This window comes from Geotrypetes seraphini, chromosome 3 (assembly GCF_902459505.1).
Source record: "Geotrypetes seraphini chromosome 3, aGeoSer1.1, whole genome shotgun sequence".
NCBI lineage: Eukaryota > Metazoa > Chordata > Amphibia > Gymnophiona > Dermophiidae > Geotrypetes > Geotrypetes seraphini.
In genome coordinates this window covers 142,182,695-142,199,590 of record NC_047086.1, presented here as the reverse complement: position 1 = coordinate 142,199,590, position 16,896 = coordinate 142,182,695, and the positions used below count along the sequence as shown (strand labels likewise).

The window sequence follows — 16,896 nt, the reverse complement described above, 5'->3', positions numbered from 1 at the left end:
CCAAAGATAACCAAGACCCCCATTTTTTGGCCCAAAAATCTGTTTATATTTGAGTATATACGGTATCTATCCATTTATCTATAGATGTAAATACGTGTGCATACATTTCAGGCAATTAACAGACATATGAAATCTAGGCAATGGAAACTGCAGGCCTGATGAGAAACACAGGTCTGCAAAACTGAATATAACTGTACAGGTTTTGCTTTGTACTTGTATAAGTGATTGGAATATAAGATTCCACATGCCTGTCCTATCCTCTTCCATCTCTATTACTGTGTTATTAAGTAGATAAAACAGCTTCATTCAGAATACTCTTCCCAGAACAGTGCAGAATTGCAAAGCAAGCAGGAGTAATTATAAAAAGCAGTTTTGAGTTTATTTAAACTCAAGAACTTAACACATATTCCCCCAACCCATTTTTACAAGGATCTCTGGCATATACCATAAAATAGCCATTGTGCTTTACAAAGCTTTTTTCCTAGAGGTCTGATTTAAATTTTAAAATGCTATAATGCCCAGTCACTCCAGACAGTATTATATATTATCCTTTTCTTTTAAATGAAAATCACATAAATAAAATCAAACTATTTTATTTCATGGTTCAGACTATCTCCCTGAAATCTGTGCAATTGTGTTTCCAAGATAGTCCCCCTGACTTAATGCCAGACCAGAAAAATCAAGTTTGGGCAATTTCTTATGGGATGGGAGGGAGATAAAGTATGCAGTGCTTTCCACGAACCTTGCAACCTGTCCCCAAATTTGTTGTCCACCTTTTCCCCCCCATTCCAGACTCAGAGTATGCAAAACTTTATTTTCAAGTAACACCTCCCACACTGCTCCTGTGTAAGGTTTAATTGTTGAACGCAATACTGGCCTTTTGATGTGACTTAAAGCTCCTCCTGTCCTCTGTGATGAGTGGGGGAAGGGGTTTATCAGAATACTCCTACCTCACATACTTTGGAACATTTAGGGCTCCTTTTACAAAGGTGCGTTAGGGCCTTAACGCGTGGAATAGCGCGTGCTAGCCGCTACCGCCTCCTCTTGAGCAGGTGGTAGTTTTTTGGGTAGCGCACGCTAATCCGGTGCGTACGCTAAAAACGCTAGCGTACCTTTGTAAAAGGAGCCATTAATTTATGACAGGACTCCCATAATTCACAATAGCAGTGCCCATGAGGATTGTCATTCAGTGATGAACTTTTGTTAAACTGCTTTCTTAAATGGAATTGGACTGATAGAATAGCTAACACTGTAGATTTGGCAGTTGAGGCAGTGTTTCCACCCCATGGAAAAAATGGGTGGCATCATATGGAGAGATGTAGGTGTGGGGCTACATATCTAGCCTGCCTTCTCAAATCAGCCAAGACATTTCATGCTAGACATTTTGGCTAGTGGCAAAAAAGACACCGCGGAGTGCTATAAGTGGTGTGTATATCTCACAACAGCTTACAGAAATGTGTTACACTGCTTTTCAAATTAATATCAGAGTGGTCTACAAACAAAAGCTGAGAGACAGAAAACATACAGGAGTTTGGAATAAAACTATGATTGGGAGAGGAGGAATTATCTCTGCTAAAATGCATACTTTCAGTGCCCAGAGTCAACTGTGAATTAGTTGTTACTTGCGGGACTTTCCCATGTTAACTCACTCTGAGCAAAAGAGTATGAATTATTCAATGGGTAACATCTGAATGCAGGAGTGACGGTTTTGCCATCAGCCAAAGGAACTGTGTACAAGGATGGGATGTTAGAAACTGGATGTTCTATAATGTAAATAGTAAAAAAATTGCAAAATAAATATATTCATAAAATAACTTAAAACAAATTGCTTTTTATATAGACCAATTTCTTGTACCTCTCTAGAGTAGAGGACAAGAGGCTCCAGGATTCAAAGTGTTGCAGCAGAATACAAGATGTTCCTGGTGTCTTGGAAATGCTGAAGAAGGTGGGACAGTTGCTCTCTTCCCTGGGAAGGTCCCTTGGGCAGCTTAATTTTGTGCAGTATATAAGGTACTTGGTGGGATCAGGCCAGGTTTAATAATCCATGCTACTTTCATCACTCTCATACCTGTCCGAGGGGGCATCTGTTCCAAAGAACCTGTCCCCAAAGTTACCTACATAAACAAACAAAAATCACCAACTCAGAAAAATTGTAGCTATGTTCAGTGCTATCAGTCCTGCTAATCATTTCTATTGTGCTACCAGCCACATGCAGTGGAAGAGAGTTCCTATTTAATCTATTCAGACAGATAAACAGGACAAATAAGAGATTAGGAGTTCTGTTTATTATTGGAAAAGTTTTAAAATATGGGTATTAAACAGGTGAATAAGAGGTTGTGATTTAAAAGCAGCTTCACAAGGTGGGCTTTTAGCTTGGATTTGCATAGGATCAGAGGATGCATGATGTACACTCAGGAAATATAATCCAGGCTCTTTATTTCTACGATCAACTACCACTATCACTAAAATATGGTGTTACTACCTTTAGTGGACATTAGCAACTACCCAACCTCTGGCCATAGCTTGCTGAGTCTAACCAGCAGCTCATTCAGACAACACTCCATAGGTATATGTCAGCTAAGCAGGTTTGTATGTGCCTTTCTGTTTGTTGCTGTGCTAACGAATACTGTTTCTACCCCTCCAGTTGCTTTGTTTGGCTGCTTATACTTTAACCATGGTACTGTCACAAAGAAGAGTAGCAGCAAACAGTAATTCTGTCCCATCCAAGGAAGGGATTTGCTAGAGGAGCAAGTCTGCTTCAAGAGATGTAGCAGTATATTCATCTAAACAGTATAAAGGATTAGTATCAATATTATACATTTCTACATTCTTACCTTTTGTGCCCTCCATTCCACCATAAGCAAATGTTTGTTACTGATATATTCCTTTCACACAGTGTGACTCGAACTAACCTGTTCTACACATTTTATATTATATATATATATATATATATATATATATATAAACACAAACTGCACTCATACACTGAACTATGTGCATACACAAATAAAGCAAAGATACTTACCTGTAGCAGGTGTTCTCCCAGGACTGCAGGCATATATTCTCACATGTAGGTAACATCATATGCAGAACCCAATATAGACCCTGCCAAATGCACTGTCACTTTAAATCTTTAGGCAATGCCCAAAACACAATATGCCTGTGGTTTCCTGCCTGTCATCAGCTCGTGGGATCATAAGTTCAGTAACAAAGCTAAGAAGCCAACAAGGGTAATTGGGCAGATTGTGGGAATATATGCCTGCTTTAAAAAAAAAAAGGACAAGCAGGTATAATATTCTCACATGGGACTCCTAAGTTGCCAGGATCGTGAACTCTGGATGAGGAAAATGGATCTCAACATGAGCCTGGTGAAACCCAAGAGGGTTGGAGGGAATGTTGGCACTAAAGAATTAAAAACATTCTGCAGAACTGCTTGTCCAAACCAACTGCCTCTTCTGGAGTACTGTTCCAAACATTAGTGAGAAGTAAAGGTCTGGGATGAGAAGCAGGTACAGTAGTCACTTTGTAGATGCCCTCAACAGATGCAGAGCAGAAATAAGCTACCCAGGCAGCCAATGTTCAGACATTGTGGGCAGTTACAAGGTCCTCTAGTATCAGCCCAACCTGACCATATGTGAAGGAAATACAGTTCTCTAGCCAAGTAGACATGGTTCTCTTGGTAACAGGAACTCCGAGTCTGTAAGAGTCAAAAGCCACAAAGAGCTGGGAGGATCCTCTGAGGTTTAGAGAAGTAAAGAAGTTAGTCCACTATGACTGGTTCAAGAGAATGCATGGCACACTAGGAAGAAAATCTTGTCCATTTGAAGCAGTAACACTGCCGAGTGGAAGATTTTCTAGATACTTCAATGAGAGTTGAGAGTTGGAGAGAGTTGAGGTGACTTGGATTGGAGCAGATAGACGTTCCATGGCTTAAGATTATTGTGTTGACAAGGTCCATTGTGGGATTCTGAGGTGAAAGTGTGCAAATTGTGACATGTAATGTGGATGCTATGTGTTTGTGACATGAACTGTGGATGCTATGTAAGAAGGCAAAGTATCTGACGTGCAGTAATGCGTAGAAGGGTGGCGAAAAGCTTGATCTTGTGTAGTGTCTAAGACAGCTCCTATGAACTCCAGCATCTGAGATGGGTATAGATGTGACTTTTGGTAGTTGACGGCAAACCCAAGGAGCTCCAGCAGACAAACTGTTGAAGTCACAGCATGCTGAGCTCCTTACGATGACAATGCTTTAATACAGGCTTCCAAGTAGGGAAATATGTGAAACCCTCATAAGGGTATTTTGTGAAAACATGAGAAGCCAAAAACAGGCCTTGTATCTGAAGTGTTCGGATCCAACTTGATATATTTTAGTTAATTTCTGATTCATGCAACATATCTCTTCATCTGAACCAGAATTTAATGGATACAAAAGTTGAAAGTCATCGGCATATGCGAAGGTTGTTAATTCGATGGATTGACTTAGTGTAAGAAGTGGAGCCGTGAAGATGTTAAATAGTAAAGAAGATAGAATCGAACCTTGTGGGATAGTGTAGTTCACAGGTGTCAAACTTAAGGCCCGGATGCAAATCCAGCCCGCCTGGTAGTTTTATGGGGCTCGCGTTCCAATGCCTCCCAGTTTTACCTTGTGGCTGGCTCCCTCCTCCTCACAGCCATAATGTGCACGGAGCTGCATGCAGCGGCTCCTCGCACATCCCATACCTCATCCAGAAGCATTCCCCCTACGTTGCGATGTCAGAGAGAAGGCTTCCAGTGCATATGCAGGACGCACGAGGAGCCGCTGCACGTAGCTCCGTGCACACTATGGCTGTGAGGAGGGAGCCAGCCACAAGATGACACCAGGGGGGCATTGGACCACGAGCCGCATAAAACGGCCAGAAGGTTAGACACCCGCCAGAGGGAGGCACAGCATGGAGGGAGGGAGACAACAAAGGTAGGGGGGAATGGTTTTATTTTCAAGTTAGTGTTTGAATTGTGTCAATTTTGAGCATTTTAATCTGCTGTCTATCGTTTGCACTGCTCAGGAAGAAATACATTTGTTTCTTTTTCTCTGGGAGTTGTACTGAATGCAGAATCTTGAATCTTAGGGTGTTTTAAAAAATATATTAGTACTTTTAGTTTTTGGTCCCAGATTTGCATAGGGGTTATCTGTGTTCTGGTAGGAATGAATGTTGAGAAGCATACAGTGTGTTTTGTGTAGTTTGATTTTGTGGTTAACTATTACCATTATGTGTTAATAAGATTATACTGTGTGTGTATATATGAAAAATGAATGGAAAAATGGTGTTATAATTAGTATTATTATGGGACAGGGTCTGGGGCAGAGATGGAGTGGGGTCTGGGGCGGAGATGGGGCGGGGTCTGGCCCATGACTTAGCTTGTGTTTTGGATTTCGACCCTTAATGTGATTGAGTTTGACAGCCTTGCCATAGTTGTTTGTATAGGAGTTAGAAATCAAGTTATTAAAACTGACCTTAGATGATTGGCCAGAGAGATATGACTGAAACCTGGTCACTGACTCCAATGGACTTGAGTTGATTCAGTTAAACAAATACAAATGGATGCACAGTTACAAATGGCTGCACAAATACAGGATGTCCAGGGTGGTACCTGGAGAGACCTCCCAGGAGAGACTTGGGAGTTATGATCGACAAGTCGATGAAGCCGTCCACGCAAAGTGCGGTGGTGAAAAGGGCAAACAGAATGCTAGGAATGATAAAGAAGGGGATCACAAACAGATCAGAGAAGGTTATCATGCTGCTGTACTGGGCCATGGTGCACCCTCACCTGGAGTACTGCGTCCAGCACTGGTCGGCGTACATGAAGTAGGACACGGTACTACTCGAAAGGGTCCAGAGAAGAGCGACTAAGATGGTTATGGGCTGGAGGAATTGCTGTACAGTGAAAGATTAGAGAAATTGGGCCTTCTCTCCCTCAAACTGAGGAGATTGAGAGGGGACATGATCGAAACATTCAAGATATTGAAGGGAATTGACTTTGTAGAGAAAGAGAGATTGTTCACCCTCTCCAAGGTGGAAAGAATGAGAGGGCACTCTCTAAAGTTAAAAGGGATAGATTCCGTACAAACGTAAGGAAGTTCTTCTTCATCCAGAGAGTGGTAGAACACTGGAACTCTCTTCCAGAGTCTGTCATAGGGGAAAACACCCTCCAGGGGTTCAAGACAAAGTTAGATAAGTTCCTGCTGAATCAGAATGTACAAAGGTAGGGCTAGTCTCAGTTAGGGTGCTGGTCCCTGACCAGAGAGCCGCCGCGTGAGTGGATTGCTGGGCACGATGGACCACTGGTCTGACCCAGCAGCGGCAATTCTTATGTTCATAATCTCCCACCCCTCTGAAGTCACAGCCTAGAAGGTGATTTGGCTGTTAATCATGAGTTGGTAATCCATACAAGTATTTTTTCTCCTGGAGTTATTTTGGGTATTAGTAGAGGCAGAGGTGTAGGTCAAATTATAGTAGCTTGGGCTACCTGCGTCAGGAAGATCTGTTGCTGTTTCAGCTGCATCTATAGGGCTTGCTGGTGTTCCCATTAGATCTGCTTAATATTCTGCAGCTGCTGTCCTTCTGTCAGTACCTGGAGTAAACACTCCATGGCTGGCCAATCCAGCCTACTCAGCCAGTTCTACAGAATCACAAGGGACTTAGAGAAAACAAAAACCTAACTTGTCTACTCTCTTTCTTAACTGTACAGAGCCAAGCCCAACTAACTACTGCAATGAAACAAGAGCTCTTTAGGGAAGGGGAAGGAATTTGATATATGGAAGAGTCCCCATTAACTTACTTCTAGTTATCCAAAATTCTGAATTAACCAACAGTTGAGTAACTGGGCTCTGTCCACCTACATAAACAACAGCCACCTCCACATGGCTTGCCTCCCCAAACACCTGACCAAGCTCTGGTAAGTTCAGGGCACAAGTGAACTCCACTAACTTGTGCCTGTGCAGTCTCCATCTTCAAAATTGGTGCTGTGACTTCTGGCAGTATCCTTGTGACATTGCTGCCAGAGTTCACAGCAGCCATTTTGAAGATGGGATTGCTTGAGCCTTGAACTCACAGCAGGACCACCAGGGGGTGCAGGGAAGCTTATCTTGGTTGGGTGGCTGGGGAGGTATTTTTGGGAGTAGAATACTAGGGAGGTAGTAGCTGTTTGGTGGGTAGCTGTTTGGTGGGGCTAGGATGTTCTGTAATGGGCTAGTGCGTGAATGGGTGGATATAGTGTCTGTATTATCTGATTTATCGGTTATCTGACAACCTGTCAGTCCCGATTAAGTCAGATAATTGAGACTCTACTGTACTTTCTATGGCACATTCAAAGGGGTTAACATATTATATATGGGTATAATATCTCTTTCTAGTGGAAAACTATCTAAGAAAATGACTGATCTGCTTGTCTTAGGTGGGAGGACAAATAACTCCAATACATGTAATAAATGTGAGAGGCCTGGGTTCTAGGGCAGTAGCAAAGCCCCTTTGTCAAAAAGGTCAGCAGAGCTCAGATTCAAAACAAAAAGTCTTTATTAAAAGGCAGAACAAAAGGAATATCTATAAGTACATAGGGTGTATGTATATCTGGGGCCTTCTTCTGGTCTAAGCCTTCCTACTTCACTTGGGGTTTAGGCTAAGTTTCTAGCCTGGTCCCCACTCTTGATCTCAGGTAAGCCCCCTTAAGGTAGATTGGGCTATTGTTCCTTAAGGAGGACCAGGGATCTCATTTATGTCCCCCTTTACAAAAATAAACTCCTATTTTTAATGCATTGTGAACTGTATTTTTTTAAACATCAGAATGTGAAAAATATACAAGGACATTTACAAGCACTATATATAAACACACACCTTTGCATACTGAAACACAATTGCAGCCATTCCCATGTATACCTGCACATAAGAATAAATGATCCCAGATATAACTTACCAATGCCAGGGATGATGTGGAACTCTTCATTCACTCCCTTGTCCACAGCTGTTGTGATGATACGTACGTGGGGAAAAGCATATGCCACGGAATGAACCCCCATCTCTGCCATTAAGAGAGACAGCAGGAAAATCTTCTCTTCCTGTACATCGTGATCCTGAAAAGAAACCAACAAAAGCTTCTACACACTCCAACATCTCAGCAAATATAAGACGATATACTGTCCACAAACGATACATCTGTCATCTTGGCTTGTTGCTGCGCATGCTTATCCTCACTGAAATTACACATATGGCATATGTTGCAAATATGAGCATAATCAAAATTACTTTTTTCCAGTGGCATAGGAAAGGGGGGCGGGGAAGCATCTTGGGTGCCAACTTGTCAGAGACACTGGTACATGAGGGGCTGTGTCGCTTAAAAATGCATTCTCCTCCCCTAAACCTCTTCATAGCTGTTACCAGCAGTGAGCAGGGTCTTCCCCTACTGCTCACGCCTGCCCTCTGGTGTTACTTCCTGTTCACGGAGACCAGGAAGTGAACTGTCTTTTGAGAATCATATCCATTCTGAGATCCTGCATGTACTTTAATACCACGCTTGGCAGAGATGTGCGTTTGGTAACCTACGTTACCAAGGATTCCACTTTGGGCTGAGTGAACAGCTGGTGACACTCCTGTGCCATTGGATACAGCCGAGTCATAGTCCTGGCCATTTTGAGTTACCCTTCAGGAGTATCCCAATGTCCATCACCAATACATTGATATCAGGATGCCACGGAAACGTAGAAGACTGGATTCTCACTCCACTCATAACAGAGGAGGGAGCAAAGGGGACCTGCTGGGTGTCCAAGTTTAACTCTTGTAGAGAATCAGTAATAAGATCCAACAGAGCCGAGGGTTTGAACAGACGGGGTTCGTGGAATCATCCCCATGATCGAGGGCCACTAAGGGTTCTAAAGCACACGCACCTGCCTGCGACCCTGCTTCTCCTGAGGGAGGACATGCCCTGAGCCAGCAAGGGCATAGTAAGAGACCTTTCATCCTCTGAATCTTCCTCAGAAAGTTTCCCTAGCTCTTGGCCAACTGCAGCCACTGTGGCAGACGCGCCCTCAGAAGCACTGTCAGACTTCCTTTTGGAAGTCCTGAAAGGCTATTCACATCAAATTAATAAATTCTACAGAAAGCGCCATACTAGGCAGCTCCGAGACTCCTGAAGAGGACTCCAATTTGCATCCTTTGGGCGCCGTGGCCTCCGCCTCCCTGCATTTAAGATGATCGTCCATTCTGGGACTCTTAAAGGAATATAGCCCCAACCAATGGGCTTCCTGCTCATTCCTCAGCCCTAGAGAACAAAAGGGAGGCTAAGACAATTGCTCCCGCCCCCTTCATGTGCTGCGTGGCATATGGCGTAAGAGCGCTTTTCCAGTGCCTATCCAGTGCAAATGGCATGAATTAGGTTCATAAGAGCCTAAAAATTCCATCCCTGCTAGTTTTAAGGCAAAACAAGGTGATTTGGAACTTCTGGAGAATTTTGAGAAAAAAAAAAAAATCAGGAAATCCAAGATGGCCACTGCCACAGCGTTTTGGTGCCAAAAAAGGCTCTAAAACACTAAAATGGGGAAAAAAAAACCCAACTAGTGATTTTAGGATTTTAGAGGTGAGAGAACATTTACAGACAGCACCTCCCTCCCAATTTTCCTCTTAGGCTCTAACAGCCTTAACTCACTATGACCTGTGCTAGCAATGTACTGCAGCCTGCCTCAGCATCAAAAGGTAGCTGGATCTGGGCGAAGAAATCACTGAATATCCTTCCAGTGCAGAATCTTTGGGCTGCCAGTCTGATCGGTGTCTGACTGAACCTCCAACCCATACGGACCTGTGGACATGAAAATCGGGGAGGCAAAATACAGCAGCAACCTGCGAGACCCTGCTGAGTCCCCAATGGATGCCTAATAGCCTGCGCTCAAGCCTCTGCGATGCAGTAATCGAGCAATGCTACAAGGGGAACAGCTCTGAGCTTCAAAAATGCTTCTGCAGGCTGGCCAACTGGTACCACTAGGGATCAGCCTGTCAGCTGCAGACCTCAGTCTGCTTCTCCTCTATGCAGGCAGAGCTGTATCCTCAACTAGGGGAGCTCTTAGCACCGAAATGAAGCCAAAAGACTGAAAAGAATGAAAAAAACGGATAAAAATAGAGAAATAAGAAGAGCAGATCAGAAAGACTCCTTCAGGCTCACGTGCAAAAGGAAAAAACTGAAGGGGTAGCAGAGCCCTCTGGTAAAGTAGAAGAGATTTAAAAGGTGAAGTGGATTCCTTTTGCACGGCTTGCAGACAACTGTGAAATTACTCATCCATCCAGAATGACACACCTAATGCACTAGAATGTTAAGTTTTGTGTTGTGACCAAGGTTCAGAAGACAAAGTCTTCTTCATCACCTAGGAGCAAGTATGAGAAGGCAACCAACAAAACTGAAGTTTTTATACTGAACTACCACCACAAAGTGCAGAAAAGGAGATTGTCAGAAAAAGGAGAGCTCATGGCTGTCACATGCTTACCAGTAAGACACGAATGGCCATCATAGCAGCAGCTCCTGTGGACACAGTGCTGTCCATGAGAATGACGTAATCCTCACTGATTTCCTTGGGGAGGCGCAGATAGTGTAGCTACAAAAAGGAAGAACAGTAATACATTAAGAAAGAAAATGTGCACACAGATGGTTGAATGCAGAAGATTTTCTATGATAGCATGAGGGTAGGAATATCACATTAGCTAACATCAGGCACTGATCTTTAACTCCATGTACAGAAGCAGGAACTTAGTTAATCTCATGTATAACCTTTAGTTGATATATACTTACTTCAGGCTCTCCAGTGTCATGGTTGGTTTGGATCAATATTTTTCCAAGCCGGATATCTTTGCACACAGCTGTTAGTGCCTGTTCCATGGTCTCTCCTGCCCGCAAGATGGACACTCCTGTAATCTGAAAAGTAGCACACAGATACATCAGTATTTATATGATGAACAATGAAGTTCAGGTGCTAGAATGGAATCTAGCAACTCTGAGTCACATATTCTCATGGCCCACCCTACCCTGAAGATCTGAGAGCCAGGTCTCAACCTCTTCCAACGATACATAGAGAGCCAAGTCTCATACCTTCCCCTTGGGGTTCCAAAGTAGGAAATCACAAATACATTTGTTCTGAAGTACAGAAAAGTAAGAACTCCAGACTATCCATACAATCTATTTCTTCCCCACTTCCCAAGTATTTATACACTCATTCACACCTTTAATTTTTCAAATATTCAATGGGAATGACCTCCACTAAATGAAAGAAAACACTGCTTTTCAAATGGCTTGAAAGTCATCCAGTCTCAGAGCAAGGAACTAGCATCCAGTCCTCTTCCTCTGATTGCTATATTCATTGACCCAACTGGGTGTCCCCTAGCCATAGTGCTGCTCCGCAAATGGTATGTGAACATAAGAATGCATAAAGAAATTAGATTTTTACCTTGTTAATTTCTTTTCTAGTAGATAGGTGTTTCATTCTGGACAGTGGGGTATGCTCACGAACTGTGCAGAAGGAATCCATGCCAGGTTTTCAAATCCTCCTCCTTCTCCAGAGGGCTCTGCTGCCCCCTTTAGTTTGTACCAAACCATGTGATATCCCTATCTAGGAACACAAAAGATGAAGGGGTATGGGGAGACTCCCTTTACTGTAAATTTATTCTGCTCTTAAAGTATAACAAACATGTTAAACATTGTATTTGAACAATCGAAACATCAAAATAGCCATTCCAATCAGAAACATTTATGGAGCTCAAACATTCCCCCAATGTGTTGTAGCACTAGATTATTTTTCATACCCTTAAGGTCTGACTAATATCAAAATCTCAGCTGTGACTCGAACTTCCTGACTGAGACAATAGGCAGGTGAAATAAATACTGAAAAGGCGGGGTTCCAGAATGACACACCTATCTACTAGAAAAGATATTAGGAAGGTAAGAACCTAATTTCTCTTTTTAGTGCAATAAGTGTGTGTCATTATGGACAGTAGGGACGTACAAAAGCAATTCCAGAAATCTAGGGCGAGATCTCTATGCCTGCTTATAACACTGAGAACCCATGCTGCCACATCCACTCTGGATAATTTCCTAAAAGAGAAGTCTATAAGCCTTTATTCCTGGGATAAGCAGCATAAAATCTCTTTTACTACCTGGGCTTTAACTAAGTACTTGAGACCTGGGTTGGCCACTGTTGGAAACAGGATATTGGGTTTGATGGACCTTTGGTCTGTCCCAGTATGGCAATTCTTATGTTCTTAACTTGGAGAATATATGCAGAATGGACCAGGCTGCCACCCTACAAATCTCCCCAGGGGAAAATCGCCAGAGCTTCCACCCATGGAGAAGCTACACTTCTTGTGGAATGTGCTTTCAAAGAAGACCAGCAATTGCTTGCCACAGGCAATATATGCTAAGATGGCCATCTGTATTCTTCTTGAAATGGTAGCCTTAGACATCAGTCTACCGTATCTAGACTGACAAGTGAGCACAAACAGATGGTCTGACAGTCAGAACTCATTGGTGACCTCTAGGGCAGTAGTTCTCAACCCTGTCTTGTGGGACCCCCAGCCAGTCAGGTTTTCAGGATCTTCCTAATGAATATGCATGAGACATATTTTCATGCCTGTCTCCTCCGTTATATGCAAATTTCTCTCATGTTTATTCATTAGGGATAAGCCATTCTCTCATGTATATTCATTAGCCATAAGAATGAAGGTGAAGACCCCCATGAGACCCCAGAAGAAATACTTAAGAGAAATATTGTGCTGCTGAATTGAACTTGCACAAGACTGATGAACAATGCAAAAAATCATATCTCTCCCTGTCAGTGCAAATAATATGCTTTTGTGAGAAGTTTGACCCAGAGACAGGCAAACATCTGCTGACAGCATTGGATATTTTGGGACTTTCCAAGAAATGCTTGCGCCACAAAAAAAAACAACATTCCTAATAACAAAGGAAACCAAGCCTAATGTCTCCAGGTCAGGACAATTTACCAAAAGTCACATTAACAGCAGGTGCAGAAGTGCTGACAGATCTACAATCAAGCTCTGGAGGAAGGGGGCCAACTCTCAGGAATTATTGACCTCAGAATTAAAAATACATTGTCATGGGAAATAGGAAAAGCCATATTTGGCACCAGGTGACATCATGCTTCAATATGACTGGACCATTCGGGTCTTTATCTGCCGCCATCTACTATGTTACTATGACTCAATGACCAATATGTATACCATCCAATCAACAGAAATGACAAATGTGATAATCCAATAGAAAGTGTATATGTAAGTTGTAACCAAGTAGTCGCTAGGATATAAAAGTAGCATACCGGCTGCCTTAAGCCCCAGGATGGATCCATAACAGAAGCCAACTACTCTGTATGCTATCCATTGGCTCAATCTGCTGTACTATTGATCCATATAAGCTGACTTTTGTCTATTACTAATAAACCTATATTATATACAGCAATTGGGTTGTCGTGTGAAGTCATTATAATTCCTCTGATAGCGGCCTACTTCACTTTGCACTCTAACACCATGGGCTCAAGAGCCATGCTGTAACACCATAGCAATCCAGATATTCTATGACCATTGGACTCTGAGAAAGATTATGTTGTACCTGAAGTCTGAGACCCTTGTCTCTGAAGATGCACTAGGTCTAATAAGTACCTTTGTGACCAATCCAGTGCTTTGAAGACCACACCCCCTGGGTGGTGTGCTATTCTGTGAAGTATCCACCCTATCATTGGCTATGAAAGAAATACATACAAGAGCTCACTCTTTGGCCATGTCTGGACTAGGGCGTCCATGCCTTCACTTCCAGGCTCGGATCTTTGACTGAAGAAGCGGTCCGCCTTACCATAGCCATCAGATGGAAAGTTAGCCGACCCCCATCAACGAATGATGGACTGAAATGCTGCTGCATACAATGTCCATTCTCCCGGGTCTAAGGTCTGTCTAGCTGAAGAAATCAGCTGGACTTTGTCCACTCCCCCTACATGTGTCACAGAGTTTACCTGTAGTTGTAGCTCTGCCACTAGAACAATAAGTGGGCTTCCAGGCTCAGCTGTACACTCTTGGTACATCCTGGTGATTGACATATGCCACTGCTGTAGCCTTGTCTGAGTAGACTTGGACTGCTTGTCCTTCCGGACTCTTCTCCAGCTTCTGTAATGCCATTCAAAGGGCCTTAAGTTCCAGTCTATAAATGTACTACTTTCTCTGGGAGGCCAACCACCTTCCCTGGACTGGGCATCCATTGCAATGGCCTCCCAAGTTGAACAAGCTAGCATCTGCTGTGAGAATCACCCACAAAGTAATTCTGAGGGGCATTCCCTGTAATAATGACTGTGGAAGGAGCCACCAATTCATACTGCGGCGGGATTCTGGAATCCACAGGAGAGTCATTTGAAGGGAGTCCATTTATGGGAACTACCAAGATGGTAGTGCATTCTGGAGAGGATGCATGATAGCCTTTTCCCAAAGCTCTGGCTGCATGCCTCTGGAAGATAGACCCACTCTTCTGCTCTGTTGAATAATACTCCCAGATATTGGGACAGAACCAGTTGGCTCTTTCAAAAATTCACTATCCAGCCCAGGCTCTGCAAGACCTAGACCACTTGAGCCATTGCTTGTTCCCCTTCCAGTAATGACAGAACTCTGATCAGCCAGTCGTCCAGATATGCCCTTGCAATCCTACCCTAAGGTGAACATGTGGGGTGCTGTTGCCAACCCAAAGGGGAGCGCCGAGATCTGATAATGTCTTTCAAGCACATGGAATCTCAGGAATCCTGTGTTCCAGAAATATGGAAATGTGGATGTAGGCTTCCGTCAAGTCTAGGGAAGCTAGAAATTCCCCCTGAGCTACCGCTGCGATGACTGACCACACAGTTTCCATGCGAAAGTATGGAATCTTCAAGGCCTCGATTTGTGTGAGATCCAGAATGGGTCTTCAATCTTCTGAGTCTTTCTTGGGCACTATGAAGTATATGGAGCATTTGCCCAAGCCTGATTCTTTGGGTGAGACTGGCTCAATGGCCTGAATTTCTATAAGTCTCTGCACTGTTGCTAAGACTCTGCATGACTTTCTGGGTGCCCCACCGGAGACTCCACAAACCAGTCTGTCAAGCACCCAGCAGCCTGAAAAGATCTACACCCAGACCTCCGCATAAGCTGAAAGCATTCCTCCTATCCTTAGGGGGAAGACTTCAACCCTGGTGTTATTACACTTTCTTAGTGGATGTTAATGTTGGATGAGAACCGGAGGCTTGGCTTTGCCTAGGTCCTGTAAATCTCGGTCTTGATCCTTGATAGATCTCAGAGATGAGGCTCTTCTAGAGTACTGTTGAAAGTGCCTGGAATTATGAAAATTAGACCACTCTAGAGGTTCGTGGTCTGCTGTATGGCAAAGATTTTGGCCGGAAAGCTGCCACACTGGCCATCAGATTGTCCAGACCCTTTTCAAACATCTGTCCTTTGAAAGGGAGTTTGCTTAGAGCAGCCTTCTGCAGGCTGAAATCGAATTAAGCTAGACTTTTCTCATGACTCTGTTGATGTCATAGAGAACATCAAAGACAAAAACAATAATGTTCAAAATTTCATGATCAAAAATTGCAAAATTTAAAACAAAAAATGGAATTCTAAATCACTATAACACTGTACTTTCAGTCATCTGACATGTCTCAGAGCTACTGTATTAAGCCATTTCAGTCCTTGAATTCTTGCAATAGATGGTGAGGGAAGAGACCTCAGACTATTCGTTAATGTTACATGCCAGCCGAATGGTTATTCAGCCAGTACGAACAATATTGTAATCACTGATCTTCCTCCACCACCATTTATTATCTTGAACCAAAAGTTCTTACCTAAACTAGCTTTCGCCGCATTATCTGACCACCAGGTACTGTGAACAAAGATGGCCAGCGTACTATTTCCTGCTATTTATATCTCCCAGTGCAACTGATGGTGATGTCATGTTTGACGGAACCATCCCTTCACTAGCGGGGGAAAGATTTCCTATATCATTCCACAAGAGGAGACATATTAATCTTATATTTAAATATTCATCACCCCATTTCATTGAAGAATTCCCCGAAAAAGACCTCAAGATATTTCACTTTGTAAACTTAATATGAGCCTTGAAAAAACCTGCTGGGTGAAACATGTCGGCACGAATGTCCCTATTTCTTCGACCACTTAACTAATATAAGCTAAGTATTTTAAGTATCATTAAATAATCCTCACTATAAAGTTTGAAAAACTAGGAATGCTAATTTATTATGGCCCGGTGAAGATATGGTACGTGAAGCCTGATACAGTGAAAGTACTTCGAGTATCACGATGGTACCTCTGAGGGTCTGTTAGCATTTAAACACCTTATGACTATTTCGTTGATAAGTGTGAGTCTACGGAAAAGGGTATAGAGGACATATCCTTCTCCTATCCATACATATTAATTAAATATAACACATTATCTAAAATCACCTCGTTAATGTCAACCTTACAATAAAATTGCTTCACTGACTCATTGTCAATATTTCATAATGTTACTATCGCAATCTGACTCGCTCTATGCACAACTATACAGCAACTGCAAAAACTGTGCTGTGGCTACAAAACCATTCCAAATGTAGGGAATCCCTATGCTATACCACGTTAAAATAGTTATAGCTGACACTAATACCACACACTACATGGTGTATATTAAAAATAATCACAGGAACAGAATTAGCAGCAGCAAAGGTCTCGTTCAACTACAGTTAGTCCTTCCTCCTGGTGTGCTATATGTGTCTAGCGCGGTTGCTACAAACATCAAACCACGCTACACAATCAACATTTTAAAATCCTTCAAAGCTACAAAGCCTGCCTGGTGCATGCCAACTGACTG

At 42.8% G+C, this 16,896-nt stretch overlaps 1 protein-coding gene across 7 annotated transcripts in view; it reads right to left on the bottom strand.

Moving 5' to 3' along the window:
* Window positions 1–354: 354 nt before the first annotated feature.
* The window catches only part of LOC117356931 (uridine-cytidine kinase-like 1), a 151,269-nt gene continuing 134,727 nt past the window's right edge, over window positions 355–16,896 (bottom strand). For 6 of the 7 annotated variants that reach the window (XM_033936889.1, XM_033936890.1, XM_033936891.1 and 3 more), the window contains 4 exons: window positions 10,804–10,926; window positions 10,502–10,609; window positions 7,948–8,104; window positions 1,977–2,114 (listed from right to left, as the gene is read on the bottom strand). In XM_033936889.1, the coding sequence (XP_033792780.1) occupies window positions 2,035–2,114; window positions 7,948–8,104; window positions 10,502–10,609; window positions 10,804–10,926 (468 nt within the window). In that variant the 3' untranslated portion in view covers window positions 1,977–2,034. Of the gene's footprint in view, window positions 2,115–7,947; window positions 8,105–10,501; window positions 10,610–10,803; window positions 10,927–16,896 lie in introns of all 7 variants that reach the window. The other variant, XM_033936886.1, reaches the window with a different exon arrangement.